Source organism: Giraffa tippelskirchi, chromosome 5 (assembly GCF_054371585.1).
Source record: "Giraffa tippelskirchi isolate mGirTip1 chromosome 5, T2T-mGirTip1v1.2.pri, whole genome shotgun sequence".
Taxonomy (NCBI): domain Eukaryota; kingdom Metazoa; phylum Chordata; class Mammalia; order Artiodactyla; family Giraffidae; genus Giraffa; species Giraffa tippelskirchi.
In genome coordinates, this window is record NC_137279.1 from 193,240,869 (window position 1) to 193,260,381 (window position 19,513).

The 19,513-nt window shown below is 66.3% G+C and overlaps 1 protein-coding gene across 4 annotated transcripts in view; it reads right to left on the minus strand.

Moving 5' to 3' along the window:
• Nucleotides 1–19,513, minus strand: part of KIF1A (kinesin family member 1A) — a 90,402-nt gene that overhangs the window by 38,000 nt on the left and 32,889 nt on the right. For 3 of the 4 annotated variants that reach the window (XM_081493313.1, XM_081493312.1, XM_081493314.1), the window contains 17 exons: nt 18,955–19,020; nt 18,372–18,550; nt 17,290–17,401; nt 15,875–15,952; nt 15,488–15,568; nt 12,315–12,390; nt 10,888–10,966; nt 10,190–10,332; nt 8,543–8,676; nt 7,547–7,626; nt 5,963–6,038; nt 3,739–3,818; nt 3,381–3,487; nt 2,410–2,493; nt 558–738; nt 415–487; nt 175–268 (listed from right to left, as the gene is read on the minus strand). In XM_081493313.1, coding sequence (XP_081349439.1) covers nt 175–268; nt 415–487; nt 558–738; nt 2,410–2,493; nt 3,381–3,487; nt 3,739–3,818; nt 5,963–6,038; nt 7,547–7,626; nt 8,543–8,676; nt 10,190–10,332; nt 10,888–10,966; nt 12,315–12,390; nt 15,488–15,568; nt 15,875–15,952; nt 17,290–17,401; nt 18,372–18,550; nt 18,955–19,020 — 1,723 coding nt within the window. Of the gene's footprint in view, nt 1–174; nt 269–414; nt 488–557; nt 739–2,409; nt 2,494–3,380; nt 3,488–3,738; nt 3,819–5,962; nt 6,039–7,546; nt 7,627–8,542; nt 8,755–9,794; nt 9,822–10,189; nt 10,333–10,887; nt 10,967–12,314; nt 12,391–14,995; nt 15,014–15,487; nt 15,569–15,874; nt 15,953–17,289; nt 17,402–18,371; nt 18,551–18,954; nt 19,021–19,513 lie in introns of all 4 variants that reach the window. The other variant, XM_081493311.1, reaches the window with a different exon arrangement.

The window sequence follows — 19,513 nt, forward strand, 5'->3', positions numbered from 1 at the left end:
AAATCCTGCCTGCAGACCGGGGGTCCCGGGGCGAAGGTGCGGACCAGCCGACCTGCAGGGAGTCCCCTGCAGGTCCAGGTCCATCTCCGCAGGGAGACCCCTCCCCAGCCCCAGGCTGGCCCGGGCTGGCCCGGGCTGGCCCGGCCCGACCCGGCGCCGGACTCGACCCCTCACCTTCATCCTCTGGCTCCTCCTCCTCCTCGTTCACCTCGGGGTAGTACCTGGAGTCCATCTGCTTCTGCAGGGCCTCCAGCTTGCTCTCGTAGTCCTGGGCACAGAAGTGGCACCTGTGGCTCCATGCGGAGACCAGCCCCCTGCGGCCCTCCCCGCCGGACGCGGCCCCACCAGCTCCAGCTCCTGAGGCTGAGCGAAGGGCTGGTGGGGAGCGGGGACCCGGGGTGGGGGGCGCCTCACCAGCCGCTGCTGCTCCAGCAGGTAGGTGGCCTCCTCGCGCTCCCGGCGGTACTGGTCCTCCAGCTCCTGGAGCCTGCAAGAGTGGCAGATGAGTGCTGGTGGGCAGGCGCCGGCGTGGGGGCCGGGAGGGGCAGCCTGCCCACCTCTGCTCCATCTCCTGCTTCATGTCGATGCCCTGCTTCTCCAGCAGCTCGCGCTGGGCGAAGGCCCAGTCCACGGGCTCGGCCGGTGTCTCTGCGCAGGGCGTGCGCTCGCGCTCCTGCCGTGCCTGCTCGGGGTGGTTGAACCGGAACACATGGCTCTTGCCCATGATGATGCGGTTTCCTGGGGGACAGGGCCAAGGCCGGAGCTGGAGAACCTTTGGTCTGGGGGGCCTCGGAGGAGGGGAGGGGAAAGGGGAGGAATCCACCCGGGGTCCCAGCGTCACCCTCCCCAGGGGGCCCCCAGCTGTCTGGAGCCAGCCCACTGCCTCCTCTGCCCAGCGTCCCCCTCACCTGCCCCCCGCGGGATGGCCTCCTCCCCCACCAGGACCTGAACGCGCCTCCTCATGCTAACCGGATCCTCTCCTGGGCCCCACCCCTCCCAGCAGCAGTGATGTTGGCTAACAGTCGTGGGCTGTCTCCACCATCCCTCCTCTCCACAACCCCGCAAGTGCCACCCCCAGGCCAGCCTGGCCTCCTGCCCCATGCCCTGGCACCCCCCCATCTGAGGGCTGGGTGTGGCCCCTCTGCTGGCACTTCCCTTCCCAGCTGTGCCCTGGATGGCAGCAGAGCAGGGGCCGGCATGTTTCCAGAGCCAGGGTCCACCCGTTGGCAGGACCCTCCCCGGCACACAAGTGCCCCCAGGGCAGTGCTGGCTGTCCCAGAATTGTCCTGCCTGGAGGCAGGGGTCTCTATGAACCGCCTCGTTTCCTTCTGAATTTTTCCAGGAATCACAGCTCTACTCTGGGGCCTGCAAACCCGGGTCAGTCCCACTCCCCACAAGAGGCCCCCAGCCTGCAGGCAGCTCCTCCAGCCCCCGAGTTCCGCTCCCCTCCCAGCCCAGGCCCTGTCCTGAGCCTGCAGGCACCGATCCTGAAGCGACAAGGGAGACAGAAACTGCTCTCTGGACCTGTCCTTGCCTGGCTCAATCGAGCAAGAACGCCAGCCATGGGCGGCCCCACAAGGCCCCTGAGTCCAGGATGTGTGGTGCGTCCCCCCTCAAAGCATCCCAGGACCACAAAGGCAGAGAGGGCCGTTTGGAGCAGTGAGAGAGGTCTGGACGTCAGGCTGGGGGTGTCCCCTCTGCATCCCCAGCTGGGGCAGAGGGAGAGTGCCCTCGTTCTCAGCAGAGTCATCAGACACAGTGACATGGCGGTCTGTCCACGTGTCAGCTCGGCTGGGGTACAGAGCCCAGCGGTGCGCTCAGGCACTGATGTAGGCGCTGCTGGGGCGGGGACATCTGTAGCTGGGGTGGCACCTCCAATCACGTGACCTCAGGAAAGGAGACCACCCACCAGGGCCTTGCCCCTCGGGAAAAGGCCTTAAGAGCTGAACAGAGATGTCCCTGAGGAGAAAGTTCCACCTGCAGATTTCAGACCCATCTGTCCAGCCCCCACCACCTCCCGAGCCAATTACATAGAATAAGTCTCTCGGTAGATGGACGGACAGATATAGCAGTACATACACGTGTGTGTCTATGTACATACATCTTCCTCCTGCATGTTTTATAACACCAGGGCACGAGGCCCAGTCAGGAGGCCGGGGTGCGGGGGTCGTGCAGCCCATGCCCCGCTGGCTGCCCTACCAAGGCTCCCCTCCATCCTGCCGGGGCTCTGGGATAGGGCCCCTCGTGGAGTTCCGCCTCAGTGCTGCCGAGAACAGCCTTTGCCCCACCGCCTCCGACCCTACGGTGCTGCCGGGGCGCCTGCGAGCTGGCCAGGTGCCTGCAGCTGCACAGTCTGGGAGCAGGGGTGCACAGGCATGGGGAGTGGGGCGACCCCCGCCCCCACTGTACCTGACCGCAGGACGCTGGGCTCTGTGACTTTCTTGCCGTTGACATAGGTGTCCGCCCCTTCACAGGGTTCTAGGGTCACCACAGCTACAGGACAGGCAAGGGGCAGAGAGGAGGACCGTGAGGGGCTGTCACCCTGGCTGTTTCCCTAAGTCCAGCAAGCTCTCAGGGTGGGGGGTGGGGGGCTCGACCCACATGGCCACCTGGCACCCAAGTGTGGCCCCACCAGGCGCCTCCTCCCTGTAGCACCTCGATTGGGCCTCAAAGAAGCCGGAGGGGCATCTCAGCCCCTCCCAGGCGAGGGAGGTGACACCCAGCAGGGAGGCTCTTCTGCCTCGAGTCAGAGCCAGGGAGGCCGTGCCAGGCGCCCACCCCGCCCTGCGGTGTCTCCAGGAGGGACGGTCCTGGAGTCCCAGAGCCCCTCCTGGCTTTGTGTCCACCCCCCGAGGGCAGGGAGAGCTTTGGGGACAGAATTCTGGGAGAACCAATGTCCTCAACACAGCTTACGGCCACCACCCCGAGGTGGCCTGATCATGGAGAGATCACTAGTCTGCAGCCCTGAGGCTGGCTGGACGCCCACCAGGGAGCATGCACTGAGCTTGGGGGCCGTGGCCACTGTGACAGCAGGTGCCTCCCCGCAAAGGAAGGATCGTGCTCAAGACCGGCAGTGGTGACGGAGACCCAAGGGCAGGCCGGCCGGGGCGATGGACAGATGGCCACTCCCAGCCCGCGGGAAGCTGCGGCCTGAGGACGGTGGTCCCCTTGATCTGGGCCCAGTGCTCTCCCGCCCGTGAACCCACCAACTGGCCCCCCATCTGAGGAGGGAGCCCCGGGTCCCCAGCCCAACTGTCTAAGCACCTTTAGAATAGGGGTGGTTCCCAGGACTGGCTAGGAAGCTGGGGGGGGCACTGACCAAGCAGGGCCCCCGGGGCAGATGCCCAGCAGCACCCAGTGGGAGCGGGGCAGGGCGGTACCTTCACTTCCGCCACGGGAGTCACTCCGGAAGACACAGTGCTCCTCCTTGATGAAGTGTCCGCTCAGAACAATGTCCTGCCGCTTCTCCGCGTCCTCCCGGCCCACCCTGCGTGCAGCAGGCCGTCAGCACCACGGCCCAGCGCACCCGCGACGCCACCTGCCGGGCCCCCCGCCCCCCACAGCCTCCTGGATGCCCAGCCCTTACAGGGGACGGCTGGAGAGCACATGAGCAGGGGTGCAAGGGACGCCCCCGACACGGCCCGGCCACGGGAGCCGCACCGCCCAGAGGGGCCCGTGGCATCGCCACCAGCAGATGGCCGGGCTCCGCGGCCCTCGCCGTGCCCCGCCGGCCCCCACCTGGTGATCCCATCCTTGATGTAGTAGAGCAGGCACTCGGACATGAGCGGGTCCTCGTTCAGGTTGACCAGATGTGGCGTCTGGGGAGACAGGGGGTCACCTCTCTTAGGGAGGGCAGGAGCCTGGCCCTGGCCGCCCGCTGCCCTCTCTCTCCCAGGGACCAGACCACCGCCAGCCCTAGGCCCGGCCTCGCAGGGGACACAGTGTCCCCCAGCCTGGCCGAGGACAGGAGGAGGAGACTCTGATGGGGACCCCAGATTCTTGGGGGCAGCACTCAGGGGCGCTGGATCTCCAGAGGGGCTGGGAGTCCAGCTCTGAGCACTTGAGGGCACGCGGGCTTGGACGTGCAGGGCGGGCCTGGGCTCTGTGGGGCCCGGGCCCGATCCTCCCGTAAAACAGGACCGCAGGTCCCCATCCCAACCCCGGGGCTGAGGCCCCAGGGGGCCCCAGGAGCCCGGCAGGGAGGCTCGGGCCCTGGAGGCCGAGGAGCAGAGAGGCTGTGAGCCAGCCGGCTCGGACGCCCCCCGCCTGTCTTGACCAGGGGTCTACCAGAGCGCGAGTCACGGCCAGGGTGAGCGCCTCCGCCACGGTCCTGCCTAAGCACTGCCCCCCCCACCCATGCCCAGAGCAGCCGCAGCGGGCTCTGCCCCACCTCACCCTCCTCCTCTGCTCTCCCTCAGGGTCTCTGGGCCCCAACGCTTTCCAACCTCCAGCCCGTCCCGGCAAGGACTCCACAGCAAGGCAAGGCTGGACAGCTTCCTGCTTCCCATCTGGCTCCTTGGGGCCAGCTGTCCACACCCTCACTACAGAGCCCTGGGGCCCCCAGTACTCAGCGCAAGGTCGGGGAGACCTGATCATCAGACACAGGACAGGCCATCTCCAGCCACCCTGTTCCCAGGAGGGTGTCCTGCACGTCTCCAGAGGAGACGTCTGTGGGGGTCTCCAGGGCCAGCCCCCTCCTGGGCAGTGTCCAGGCCTGGGCCACCAGCAAATCCCTCTGCCACCAACAAAGCCAAAAGACTGTGCAAGTGGTGCCCTGAGGGCAGGTGCACCCCAGCTCTGCACACTTCCCAGGGCAGCCCCCCAGGGATGGGGCAGCCCCCCAGGGACAGGGCACCTCCCTCCAGGGACAGGGTGCCCCTCTCATGAACAGGACGCCCCCCAGGGACAGGGCACCCCTCTCATGAACAGGGCATCTCTCTCATGGACGGGGCGCCCCCGCCACGGGCAGTGAATCCCAAACAAAACGAAAGGTCCATCTGGACAGATGTGAAGCACCTCCAGGGCGCCACTGCTCCCCAGGCACCCTCCCTCCTGCCTCTGGGCCTCTGCACATGCTGCTCCCCAGCTAGCAGGCGGGGCGCAGACGCAGCCTGAGGGGCCCGGCCCTGTCCCCAGGGAGCAGCCACCCTGAGGGATAAGCCCTCACATGGGTGCCCCGTGCTCTCTTCCCTTGGGGCCCCAACGGCACAGCACTGGCTTCACGTGCCACCAGCTCTAAGACAGGCAGACACAGAAGCGCTTTTGTGGGATAAAAAGTCTGCCAGGCACTCTGTCGCTAGCAAAGTGGCAGGGCCAGGGCCTGAGGAATCCTGTGCTGGGGCCGGCGCGGACTGCCACTGCCTCCAGGAAGACTTCCGTGCTTGAAGCGCGGCTCCTAAGGGCTCTGAGGGTCTGGCAGTCTTTGGCAGGGGAGGGTGGGTCTAGGTCCTAGAATCACAGAGACTTTTCCTGAGTGCTCGCGCTCTGCCCCACCTGAGCTATGGAACAGGGGCTGGGGCTTGGTTCCATGTGAGGTCCTAGGCCACAGACAAGCCGGGCTAGGTGCAGAAGAGGAGTCCCTGCTGGGAAGGCTAGACTCACTTTAGCTTAATCTCCAAGAGGACAGCTGGCTCCTGGCTCATGTCCCCCAGCCCTGCCCTGCAGGCTCCTGGGGGTGGTGCTGGCTCCCCCTGTTTCAGGAGCCCGGTCTCACCCCAACCTAAGGGGCCCAGCCCACTCCTCAGGCAGCTAAGTGACCTTCTGATGTCCTTTGGCCACAAAGACATCTCACGGTGAACAGGGGGTAGGGCGAGGGGCCACACAGGGAAGGAAAGGCTGCAGGTGAACGCGGCCAGGTCCCGGAGCCTGCTTCCCTGCTCCCAGGAGCTGACAGCTGCCCAGGGCTGCAGGCCCCCCATCCCTGTCCACGCTGGGGCGGCCAAGGGAACGGATCGGCTCCTACCTTTTTGGGAGAGAACACCCCCAGCGTGCCACCGTCCTCCCTCATGGCCACGCCCATCTCGGCCAGCAGCGCTTCCCTGGGGACAGAGTGAGGGGGTCAGCACCCACAGGGTTTCATCTGGTCTATGAGTTCAGGTGCCCCTTGGAGGGGCTGGTCCCCTGATGGGGGATCAGGTCAGTGGGGCCATTGGTGACAGGGGCGGGGTCACTGGATGAGAGGGGACAGATATGTCCTGCACTGGACATGGCCACCCCTGGGTGCAAGACCCCAGAGCGGGCACAGAATCCCAGCCCCCTCCACCCACCCCTCCATCGGGGGGCCCAATCTCAGCTCCCACCTCCCACCTCTCCATCACATGGTCTGGTCCCCAGCCCCCTCCTCTCCATCAGACAGTCTGGTCCCCAGCCCCCTCCTCTCCATCAGACGGCCTGGCCCCCAGCCCCCACCCCCCTCCTCTCCATCAGACGGTCCCAGCCCCCTCCCCCCACCTCTCCATCAGACGGCCTGGTCCCCAGCCCCCTCCTCTCCATCAGACGGTCCCAGCCCCCTCCCCCCACCTCTCCATCAGACAGTCTGGTCCCCAGCCCCCTCCTCTCCTTCAGACAGTCTGGTCCCCAGCCCCCTCCTCTCCTTCAGACAGTCTGGTCCCCAGCCCCCTCCTCTCCATCAGACGGTCCCAGCCCCCTCCCCCCACCTCTCCATCAGACGGTCTGGTCCCCAGCCCCCTCCTCTCCATCACATGGTCTGGTCCCCAGCCCCCTCCTCTCCATCAGACGGCCTGGTCCCCAGCCCCCTCCTTTCCATCAGACGGCCTGGTCCCCAGCCCCCACCTCCCACCTCTCCATCAGACGGTCTGGTCCCCAGCCCCCAGTCCCTAGCCCCCACCTCTCCATCGGGGGGGCCAGTCCCAGCCCCCACCTCTCCATCAGACGATCTGGCCCCCAGCCCCCACCTCCCTCCTCTCCATCAGACGGGCCAATCCCAGCCCCCTCCTCCCACCTCTCCATCAGACGGTCTGGTCCCCAGCCCCCTCCTCTCCATCACATGGTCTGGTCCCCAGCCCCCTCCTCTCCATCAGACAGTCTGGTCCCCAGCCCCCTCCTCTCCTTCAGACAGTCTGGTCCCCAGCCCCCTCCTCTCCTTCAGACAGTCTGGTCCCCAGCCCCCTCCTCTCCATCAGATGGTCCCAGCCCCCTCCCCCCACCTCTCCATCAGACGGTCTGGTCCCCAGTCCCCTCCTCTCCATCACATGGTCTGGTCCCCAGCCCCCTCCTCTCCATCAGACGGCCTGGTCCCCAGCCCCCTCCTTTCCATCAGACGGCCTGGTCCCCAGCCCCCACCTCCCACCTCTCCATCAGACGGTCTGGTCCCCAGCCCCCAGTCCCCAGTCCCCACCTCTCCATCGGGGGGGCCAGTCCCAGCCCCCACCTCTCCATCAGACGATCTGGCCCCCAGCCCCCACCTCCCTCCTCTCCATCAGACGGGCCAATCCCAGCCCCCTCCTCCCACCTCTCCATCAGACAGCCTGGTCCCCAGCCCCCTCCTCTCCATCAGACGGCCTGGCCCCCAGCCCCCTCCCCCCACCTCTCCATCCGGATGGCCTCCGTGCGCCGCAGTTTCTCCTCCCAGGTCTCGTTGAGCTCAGCGATGATCTTTTCTGTCTCCTGGGGAGGGAGACAGAAACGAGTGAGGTCAGGGCAGGGGGCAGGCAGTGGACAGAGGCTTGGGTGCCAGGCAAAGGGGAGATGAGTAGCCAGGTCTGCGGGGCCCAACACCCCAATTCCGGTCCATCTAGGCAGCACGAAGTCTAAAAGATGAGGGTGAAGGGCTGAGGGTCACATGTGCAAAGGAGGCACGTCTATCCTGCGGACAGAGGACAGAGGACAGAGGGGAGGGCCGACTCCACCTGGGAGAGGAACGAGCGCGCCAAGATGTCCAGACACTGCTTCCGAGGCTCAGGTGTCCCCAACCATGCTGAGACGGACGATGCTTCCCGTTCCCGCCCCGTCTCCCGCTCCCGTCCCGGCGCCCCAGCCCCGGTGGGACCCCCACGTCCTTGGTGGAATCCCACACCCCAGTTGGAACCCACATTCCGCTGGGTCCCCACAGCGTACGGAGGCCCCACGCCCCAGGTGACCGCACGCCCCTTCATCAGCCCGGGTCGGGCCCCTGTGCCTTTGTCCCCTCAGTCCCCTCAGGCTCCACAGTCCGGGCTCACTGTCCACTGCTCACAGCCGGCACCGAGTGCCCATCTGCTGAAGGAAGCCAGTAATCAAAACCCTACAAGCAGCTCGCCTGTGGCCAGCCGGGGGTGGGCCGCCACGCCGGGGCGGGTGCGAGCACGGAGACCCGGGAGGGGGCGCAGAGGCCCTGGGACGCCTGCCCGCCCCGGTCAGCAGATGGGCCCCGCGATCCTGGGCAGGGAGCCCTGGGTCCCTGGGCGGGCACCAGCGGGCCCGGGGCCAGGATGCAGCCACGTCCCCTGGCCCTGCTCAAACCGCCTCTGACCCTCTGCCTGCGACGGTCTGAGAGGAGGGGTCTCGGCCCTGTGCCCACCGCCTGAGCCCGGCCCTGCCTCACCTTCAGCCTTTCGATGGCCTCCTCGCTGCCCGGGGCAAACAAGATGCGCTCGTGCAGGCTGGACACGGAGGCGGCGCGGCTGGACAGGGCCGAGAGTGAGGACGAGGGGCTCAGGGCCACCAGGGCGTTGGTCACTGTGGAGAGATTGTCAGGGGCTGGGTTCAGCTCCACCCCGCCACGGTTACGGTTATTGTTCTCAAGGTCGGACACGTCTATGGGAGGAAGAGGGGCAGACAGACGGGAGGAGAGAAAAGAAAGACCAAGTTGGGAAAAAGCAGATGGGTGAGGGGAAGGCAGCACACAGGGACCAGGAGCCGGGCGCCCGGGCGAGCGCATGCAAGGCTGCCCGCCCCACCCCCACCTGGGGCCCCCGCTCCTCTACCCGCTCACCAAGCCTGGCCTCACCCGCCGCCCCGCCCTCCTGCCCACCGCCCTCTGCTGCCCCCACCCGGCGGCCCCCTGAACCCAGGCCCTGACGCTCATCCTCACCCTCTCCACCACCCCACACACCCACTGCGACCCTGAGCTGTGGGGGCCGGGCTGCACTGTCCACCCCACTGAGCGCCCTGGCAGAGAGTGAGCTGTGGGACCTCTGAGGGGGCCCCTGCTCCTCCACCCCACACGCTGCTCTGAGACCCCCACGGCTGGGGAGCGGGGCTGTGACACCCCCTGGGGCGGGAGGTGCCCGGGACCCTCCTGGCAGAAGCAGACATACAGCAGAGCAGCGGCGAACGTAAGGCAGCACGGGGTGCCCGGGAAGCCAAGGGTGGCCTGCGGCTCCTGGGTGGGGAGGGGGCACCCAGCTCCTGCCCCTGCCCAGGGCCAGTGGGAGATGCAGCCCAGAGGGGCCTGGCAGCAGTCAGACTCCTGGCATTTCCAAGGGAGGGGGCTTGGGCTGGGCGAGGTCAAGGGAGGCCAAAGCCGGGAGGCCGGGACGGAGACAGCCACCGAGCTGCCCTGGCCTCTGCTGACGGTTAGCATTTCCCAGGCCTCTAGGAACACGGGGGTCAGAGCCTGACCTCGGCCACGCTCAGCCTCAAGAGGCCTTGGCTGCCCCGGGCCTCCCCATTGCCTCAGTCGCCCAGCACACACGGGGGTGAGCCAGGAGCACGGCCGCAGGGCGCGTGAGCGAGAGGACGCTGGTCCTCCAGGCCTGAGGAGGGGAAGGCCGTGGAGGGGGTGCGCCTGCCCCGTGCTGCCTACGCCCGCAGGCTGGCGGAAGCGGGGAGCGCAGAGAGCAGGGGATACACACATCTGCGTCCTCCGGGCACAGTGCTGGCTACGGGGCAGGCGTGGGAGAGACAGAAACAGAAGAGCAGGTTTGTCTCCAGAGGGCGTGTCCCAGGCCAGGCCTCAGGCAGGGCGGTGGTCCTCGGCGGGCGTGGGGATGGCCCGGCACCGCCTGCCCATGCGGCTTCCGGGAAAGCCATTGCTGGCCTGCTCAGGCCAGCCACAAACCCGAACACGCAGCCCCGCAGGCCCCGCCAGGACCCTGGCCCCCCACCCAGAGGCCACTCAGCCCTAGAACCCACAGCAGAGCCTGGGCCTCGAGCCAGAAGGGCCGCCGTCAGCGGGTGGTGGTCCCAGGAAGGAGCCGGGGCCCGCAGCCCCACTGCCCGGCGGGGACAGGTGGGCACAGACACTCACTGTCTGTGATGTCGCCCAGACCCTGGGCGTAGAGCAGGTCCCGCAGCCGCGTCACCTCGTCCTTCAGCTCTCGGATCAGCTTGTTGTTGGGGTCCTCATTGATGACGGCGTTACAGCGGATCTGCTTGGCCCGGTCGGCGTACCTGGGGGGGGCAAGGGAGGCTGGGGGCTGTGCGCCTGGCGGCCGAGGGTACCAGGAGCCCCGCCTGCACCCACCTGCAGGGGCACTGACTTATAGGGGCTCAGCACTTGGGGAAACCAAGGCCCCAGGAGGGGAAGGGATGGGGGGATCTTCTCCCCATGGGGAGCCCTTCCCACTTGGCCCTGTGGCCCCGGGGTGCACGGAGCAGTCTAACCTGCACCCCAGCCCTACGTGTTCCTGGCTAGGAGGTGAGAGTGCCCAGCCAGGCCGCTGAGCAGTACCCCGGCCAGCGGGACCTGCAGACACGCCTGTCCCCAGGGGCTCATTCAAGACCCCTGGTGGCTCCATGGCCCGCAGGTCGGGGTGAACCACTCAGCCCAGAGCACTGCTCTCCCGGCCTCATTTCGAGGGTCCGGGGTCACTCGAGGCCACAAGTGGTGGGACACAGAAAGAGGCCCGTGAAGTCCTGGGAGCCTCGAGGGGCCCGGCGGAGCTGGCCCCCCGTGGAGGCCCTGGAGGGTCCGCTCCCGCCCAGCGCAGCCCCCTCGGGACACACCTCAGGGTGCTCAGCGTCTCGTCGTAGTTGATGTCCGCGGGGCTCAGCGCCGCCACCATCGCAGTCCTGGAGTTCCCGCCTGTGGGAAGAGACCCGGTGGTCCCCGCCGAGGGTCAGCCCCGCCCACCCGTCCCATCCCCCACCTCCCCCAGGCCCCCTCCTCGGGCCACTGGGAGGGAGCAGACGGCAGGGGGCCGGCCTCCCTCTCAGATCTCAGAGCCGGGCACCTGGCTGGCTTGTCTTCTACACAAAAAAATGTTTTTCTCACGTTTGGGGTCACGTTACAACAAGCAGCCACCCCCATCCCTATGATAAAGAGGCACGTTGTGGGGTTTGACGGCATTTACTAGTGGATAAGGACCATTTCTGTCCATTAAAGATTTCACTTTGGTCCCTGTCATCTGGAGTGTGTTTCCCATCAGATTCCCGGCCCGGGTCTCCCAGATGCAGCGTCAGGACACGCAGGGTGTGAGGAAACCAACCATCTGACTCCGTTCTCCTCTGGGCAGCGGGTCCTGTCGGGCCAGGGCCGGGGCAGCCCCAGGACTGCTGTCTGTCCTGCCCTTGCTGGAGCTCTGGACACACCGACCTCAGGGACCTGTGTCCCGGGGCCGCGTTCTCAGGGTGCAGCCCCCCGAGGGACTGCAGGCTGATAGTGTGAAGGACTAGGGGTGTAACGCCCACCTTGGGGAGGGACCTGGGTGTGGCCCCGGGGGAGAGGCCAGGCGAAGGGGCACATACTCCTGTGACTCTCGTGTTCCCCCACTGGGGGGCACTTTCCCCCCGTCTCCCACTCCCCTCTTCTGCACCAGGAGGCCTGGCACTGCACCCACTGTGGCCCACACCAGAGACCAGCCAGGCTGCTTCTGGGGGTCAGGGTCACGCCCCTTGGTAGCCATGCAGCCGAGGAAGGCCCCAGAGCCCCAGCTGTCCACAGCCACCTGGGACCCAGTTTACCCTTCTGGACGTCAGTCCCCCAGACCCCCGCACCCTGCTGTAAGTGTAGGCGAGGAGGACCCCAAGGCCATTTTGGGTGGAACACATGGGTGTTGGGGTGTTTCAGGCTCCATCTCCATCTCACTGGCTCAGAGCTCAGCTGGAGCGGAGGCCAGGGAAGCAAGGCAGCTCCGGACAGCCAGCAGGGCTCCCAGGGGTCACCAGACGGGGGGAAGTTAAGTCCCTGTGGCAGTCAGGGCACCACCGCCCTGAGCCGGGGGCACCGACACAGGGGCTACAGGTCTGCAGCCCCGAGGGCCACCTGCCCCCAGCCTGGTGGCGTAAACCCACCGCTGACACCTCCCTGGTCCCCCAGGAGGAGCCCCCGGACCCGCCGCTCAGCCAGGAAAGGATGGACGCCCTCCGGGACAGAGCGGGGGCGAAGGTGGCACCCGGGGGGGTGTCAGATCCCAGGCCGGGCGAGTCCTCACCTAGGTTTTCCCGGAGGAGCCAGGTCAGCACCGAGTCTCTGTAGGGAATGAAGTCTGTCTTCTTCTTCTTCTTGTTCTGCGGGAGATAGATGTCCAAGGTCAGCCCCGAGCCCACCTGAGGTGGGGTCGGGGGGCACGCACGGGGCACGGGGGCTGGCTGCCCAGGGCTCAGGGCTGGGTCTGCCGTCACGGCCTCTCCCCCCAGACCCTGGGCCCCCCTGCTCAGACTGGAATCGGGGAGCTGCCAGCACGTTCCTCAGCCTCCCCCTTGTCTGTCCAGGCCCCTCAGGAGCCACAGAGACACATGCTGCTGCTCCCAGCACCGTCCCAGCCTGTTCCTAGCGGTCTGAGCTCCTCACGTATCTCCTCACCCCTCCTCACGTATCTCCTCACACCTTCTCATGCTCCCAACACCGTCTCTCCTGTTCCTAGCAGTCTGAGCTCCTCAAGGCTCTCTTACTGTCTCACACAGCCTCACACCTCCTCACGCATCTCCTCACCCCTCCTCACATATCTCCTCATCCCTCCTCACGCATCTCCTCACCCCTCCTCACGCATCTCCTCACCCCTCCTCACGCATCTCCTCACCCCTCCACACGCATCTCCTCACCCCCTCCACACGCATCTCCTCACCCCCTCCACACGCATCTCCTCACCCCTCCTCACGCATCTCCTCACCCCTCCTCACGCATCTCCTCACCCCTCCTCACGTATCTCCTCACCCCTCCTCACGCATCTCCTCACCCCCTCCTCACGCATCTCCTCACCCCCTCCTCACGCATCTCCTCACCCCCTCCACACGCATCTCCTCACCCCTCCTCACACATTCCTCACCCCTCCTCACGCATCTCCTCACCCCCTCCACACGCATCTCCTCACCCCTCCTCACGCATCTCCTCACCCCTCCTCACGCATCTCCTCACCCCTCCTCACGCATCTCCTCACCCCTCCTCACGCATCTCCTCACCCCTCCTCACGCATCTCCTCACCCCCTCCTCACGCATCTCCTCACCCCCTCCTCACGCATCTCCTCACGCCTCCTCACGCATCTCCTCACCCCTCCTCACGCATCTCCTCACCCCTCCTCACGCATCTCCTCACCCCTCCTCACGCATCTCCTCACCCCTCCTCACGCATCTCCTCACCCCCTCCTCACGCATCTCCTCACCCCCTCCTCACGCATCTCCTCACGCCTCCTCACGCATCTCCTCACCCCTCCTCACGCATCTCCTCACCCCTCCTCACGCATCTCCTCACCCCTCCTCACGCATCTCCTCACCCCTCCTCACGCATCTCCTCACCCCTCCTCACGCATCTCCTCACCCCTCCTCACGCATCTCCTCACCCCCTCCTCACGCATCTCCTCACCCCCTCCTCACGCATCTCCTCACCCCCTCCACACGCATCTCCTCACCCCTCCTCACACATTCCTCACCCCTCCTCACACATTCCTCACCCCTCCTCACGCATCTCCTCACCCCCTCCACACGCATCTCCTCACCCCTCCTCACGCATCTCCTCACCCCTCCTCACGCATCTCCTCACCCCTCCTCACGCATCTCCTCACCCCTCCTCACGCATCTCCTCACCCCTCCTCACGTATCTCCTCACACCTCCTCACACTCCCAACACCGTCCCCCCTGTTCCTAGCGGTCTGAGCTCCTCAGGGCTCTCTCACCGTCTCACACACAGGCTCACCCCTCCTCACGCATCCCCTCACCTCTCCTCACACATCTCCTCACACAGCGGGTCCTTATCTGTTTCCTCTCACGGGTTCTCCATGGTTCTCAGAGACCCTTCGCAACAGTTCCCACTGAGCTGCAGCTTCACACGCTTCCTCACACGGTTCCACAGACACCGTGTCAGACTTCCAGCTCTGCACACAATTCCCACACCCTCCACGCGTAGTTTCTCAGTCTTCACACAGCTCCGTACGATTCCCAGAGTCCCTCCGTCTCCTCCCCCAACACGATCCGCACTCACTCACAGCTCTTCAACAGTCGTGCTTGCATCTCCTCACACTTCTCCACAGGGCCTGACACCTGCCCCAGAGCCGCTCACGGCTCCTCACAGGTGTACACACAGCGTCCCGGTTTCCTGCTCGCTCCCCCTCCTCACAGAGCTCCTCACAACCCACTTCGGGACCCCCTGCTAAGGCACGCACTTCCTCTCACAGCTCCTCTCACACATCCACACGGTACCCACACAGCTGGGCTAGTTCCTCTCAGATCCTCCTGTGGTGCCTCTCCTGCCTTCTCACAGTCCTAACGCCCGTGTCCTCTCACTTCCCCTCACCATACCGAGCTCTTCCCACCTCACGCTTCAGGACTCAGGGCTTCTCCACCGCACGGTGGCACTGCCTGCCCGCCCGGCTCCTCCACGACCCCCAGGCCCCAGCCCTGGGGCCGCCTCTCCGGTGACGCCCCCCGGCCGTGCCAAGAGGCTCCCACTTGGGTCACCCTCACAGCCCAGTCCTACCCTTTATGAGGCTCATCCCTGGGCTTGTCCCTAGTAGTTCACGACGATCTCCTAGTCTCCTGCCATCTCTCATCTGCCCCGCTCTCTGCTCACGGACCCCGGCCCAGCTCCGAGCAGGGCTGCTGTGTCCTGGGCTCCCACGGCCTGCCCCTTCCCCACCAAGCGCTGAGACCTTCCCCCAGAAGAGGGGAAGCGCTGCTTACCTTGTTGGGCCCAGAATCCTGCAAAAGCAAAGACAGAGTCTGAGGACAGAGCTCTGGGCCTGGGGTGAAGGCCCCAGCTCTGCCCATACCCACCCACACCCCACTGCTGCCCGTCATGGCCGCCGGCCCTTGCTCTGCCCTCAGCCCTCAGAGCAGGAAGGAGGGGAATCTGAGTTCACACACCCCCCACATCCTCCACCGGGCCGAGCCCTCACTAGAGGGTCTCAGCTCCTCCTGACGGGCAGCCTGGGGGGCACCCAGGGTCACAGCACCCACAGCCCAAGGTCACCCTCAGGGCCCGTGAGGGAGATGGCCTGTCCCAGTCTCACAGGCTCCGGGGAATGACAGGGTCCCGCTCTGCCTCCAGCTGGGGACTCTGTCCCCCACACTCTGCGGCTTTTCCGTGAGCCCAGCCCCACAGCACGGACAGGGCCTGCACAAGTGGCCACTCCCGCGTCCCCCTTCCCCACCCCGTCCACCAGGTCGCAGCACCCAGGGCCCACTCACCATCTCGGCCAGCGCAGAGATGACCTTGCCCAGGGTGGTCAGGGACTTGTTGATGTTGGCTCCCTCCTGCACAGGGATGATGCAGCTGGGTGTCAGGTGGCCTGAGCTGAGCTGCCCTGATGGAGGCCCAGCGCCCAGCCCCCTGGCCTGGGGGACTTTGAACCCTCCCACCCTCCCCACCCCACGATGGCAGGACCAAAGGGGGCTCAGGAAATCAACTCCCTGTCCCGCCACCCTTTGTGGCCGCCCCCACTGGATGTCGGTCCATTGTCCCCTGAGCTGCGGTCTCCCCCTCCCTCAGACCACCCGGGCGTCAGGCCCCGCTGGCCAGTCGGTGGTGGTAGGTGCAGACCCTTGTGGGGCTGGCCCTACCTTCAGGCGCGTGCCCTTGGCCCCCGTGGAGTCGGCCCGCTCACTCCCAGCCAGGTCCACCAGGCTGATTTTGCTCACCTGTGAGGACACAGGTGTCACACGTGGGAGCTGCAATGCCCAATGGGGCCCGTCTCCCCTGGGTGCGGCCTGCAGGGCCCAGCCTCCCGATCCAGTGTCCTCCACCGTCAGCTCTTCCTGCTCTGCCGTGCAAGGCCACCTCCCCTGGGAGGCTGCGCCCCACCCCCTGCACCCAGCGCCCTGCTACTCCCTGCGTGCCGGCTGTTCTTCCCCCGCCCGCCACCATCACTGTCACCCACTCCGCAGGCCAGGTTCACTGGGATTTGAACCCAGTTCCAGGAGCCCCTCCCCCACTGTTCAGCTGCCCCCAGAGCTGCCCCAGCGATGGGTAGGGACCCCTGCACTCGCCCAGCCTGGATGGGCTGCCACATGCTCCTGGGGGGGCCCACGCCCTTTGGAGTCACGGAGGCTGCAGGCAGGACTCGCCCAGTGCCCAGAGCCTGAGGGGCAGGAGCAGCAGGCAGCCCGCAGCCAGGCTGGCTCAGGCCCAGTTCTGCACTCCTGCCCGCCCAGGCTCCCGGGAGGATGGTGCCAGGCCAAGGTGACCCTGGCATCATGAGGGACCGAGGGGCCCCTCTGCAGACCCCAGGGAGCTGCCTGAGAGAACCCTGTCCAGAGGAGGCAGCCGAGGTGTCCAGGGAACAGGGCCTGGATGGCAGGGGGTGGGGGCAGTCAGAGAAAACAGGACGCTTAGAGTCAGGGCCACGGAGGGCGCCCGCCCTGCCGCCGCATCCAGCACCCTTGGTCAGTGTGTCTGGATAAAGGCCCCAGGAGACAAGGCCCCTGTCCTGGTCCACTCACAAGGCCAGGGCGTGTGGGAGAGGCATCTGGGGTGAGGGGGCACGGCGGAGTGCTCAGCACAACCTCTCCTTTGTGCTCACAGATGCTGGTGCCCACAGCTGGGGGGGTGCCCCCAGCCTGCACCGTGGCCCACGGTCAGCCTGTGACGGGCACTCACTCAACCCGAGGCCTTCACCTCCGCCCTGTGAGGGCCCTGAGGTGTCCCCCGGCAGTGGGGCTGTCCTGCTGTGCAGCCCAGGGGACACTCTTCCCGGGCCCCGTGGTCTCCGCCATAACTGCCTGGCAGGAGGCTGATCTAAGGTCACGGCCTCTCAGCTGAGTCCCATCCACACCCAGGTGGCACCAAAGGCCGAGATGAGGTGGCCTCTCAGGCCTGGCCGGCCTCTCACCAAGGCCCAAGCTGGGCGGTGGACAGTCAGCGCCCCATGAAGGCGCCGCCTGCACCTTGCGGCTGATACCCAGCTTGGCCTCCAGCTTGAGGTTAACATCCGCCTGACCGGCCGCCCCGCCCCGCCCCCGCCTCACAGCCGGCTCACCTTCTCCGTGGTGATGTTGGTCTCTGCGTCATGGCGCTTCTGCGTGAAGATGATGTTGAAGACAGCGTGGGAGCGGCTGCTGGTCTCGTTCATGTTCGTGGCCGCCACCGTCCTGGGGAACAGAAGCCACACACGGTCACCTGGCGCCCACAGTCGGGCGTGAGGGCCGCTGGGGGTGCCAGCCTGCTTGGCGAGGACACGAGACATCTGCCGGGGCCGTCTCGTCAGAGCTCGGGCAGGGCCCACGCCATCTGCCCACCCCGTCCACGGTGGCTCCTGCAGCCCCCAGCTCGAGCCTGGCACTCGGGGAGTCTTGACTGGGGGGGTCTCTCGGCTTCCAGGGGTTCAGCAGAGCCCAGCTGTTGCTCACTCAATGCCTGGGGCAGTGGTCTGTGGGCAGTGATGTGGAAAGGCCCCCCAGGAAGGGAAAGAGGGGTCCACTGTCACATCCCACGCCAGTTGCTACAGGAGAAGGCCTGAGGCTGCCTGACCAGAGGCCAGTGTTGGATCCAATGCCACTGACATGCAGAGCCCCCGGGGAAGCCCCTAGGCTGGGCTACTGCCTGACAGCTCTCTGCACAGAGAGGCCCCCACAGGCCCATGACCGAGTGCCGGTGTTGGCTGCCGACCCAGGCTTCCTCACCCTCCCAGGAGCCCCTGGGTAGCAGACGGGCAGCTGTTGCCATGACAACCAGGGCAGACCTTTCTGGGCTGGGAGGTCCAGAGCATTGCAGCCATGGCGACCAATAGCTTGTGGCTGGCAGTGCCTTGCGGCTGACCCTCTCCACACGCCCGGAGCAGGCAGAGCTGGGCCTCACAGCCTGGTCCCACTGAGGCAGCCACAGCCAGACCCTCTAGGAGGAGCAGACCCCATGGAGGGGACGGTGTCCCCTGCACTGGGTGAGCTGGAGGTCCCTCGCAGGCTGGCATGTGCCCTAAATGACCTTAGGCCCAATGGGGGCCCCAGACAAGCCCCATGAGGACACCAACAGGCGACCCAAGGCCCCGTCTCCCTCGGAGAGACTTGAGGCTGCACTTGTGATGGGGTGGGCAGGGACAGTGGGCGCGTGACCCACACACACCGGGCCTTGTTCCCTGAGTCCATGAGGTCTTGGATGTCATTGTAGGAGGTGACTGCCAGCTTGGACAGGTCCTCCACATAGGGGCCCAGCAGTGGGTGCTCCCGCACACGCAGGTTGCCCTTGTTCTTGGGGTTCAGGAGGTCACGGACACGCTCGCAGTAAATCTCCATGTAGCTGACCTGCAGGACAGAGCTGACATCAGGGACCCCCGAGGTGGGGGAAACAGGGTACACCATGTGCTCAAGTCACCCGCTGGGACCAGGGCCCCTGCTGGACTGTGTAAGTAGAGGTATCAGCCCACTCCCAGCTGCCTGGCCCTGCCCACCCACGGCCATGCTGGGGGCTGGCCCAGGGAGGTCACACTGGGGCCACCTGGGCCACAGCCCAGCCCAAGCCATGCAGCTCCGAGTAGCTGCTCAATAAACACCATGGAGATAACACTGCCCCTTCTAGTGTCCAGCGTGCGGCGGGCATATTTGCAACATACATGCGAGAATGACAAGATAAGGGCACAGACCAGCGGGGGGAGTGGCTTTAGGTCCGAAAAGCCATACTCCAAGGGACAGGCGGTGGGGAGCCCTACCTCCACGGAGTAGGACATGTTGTCATTGGTGGTGTCGTTGATTCTGGAAAAGAGGTCCTCGCAGAGCTGCCGGGACAGGACACGGGCAGACGTGAGGCCGGGCTGTCTCCAGAGCCCTGCTTCTCGAGGTGCTGAGCCCCTGCACCCCAGCGAGGACGCTGCCCCCCAAGCCCCTCCCACACCCTCACAGGCCACCTTAAAGGCACTGAGAAGGCCTGCAGCCATGCAGCCACTGTCTTCTGATAACTCAGGGGTCCCCCGGCTGATGTCTGATCCTCTCCTGCTCCTCCCGCCATCCTCACCTGTGTGAGGTGGAGGACCTACCATGCTGTAGACCACCTGGAGTTCTCCCCTCCCTGACCAAGTCCAGTACTGACCAGCTCAGATTTGCCTGCCTAGCGGGCACCCCCTGTCCTGAGCAGCTCTCTCTGCCTGGATCACCAGCCCTCACAGGTCTCCCCGGGAAAGGCTGCCCCCACCAGCAGCCGTCCCAGCCTTCCTGTCATGGGTGTGACCATGGCGGGTGCTGACCAGGGCTGGGCCCCTCCCGCAGCTCCCC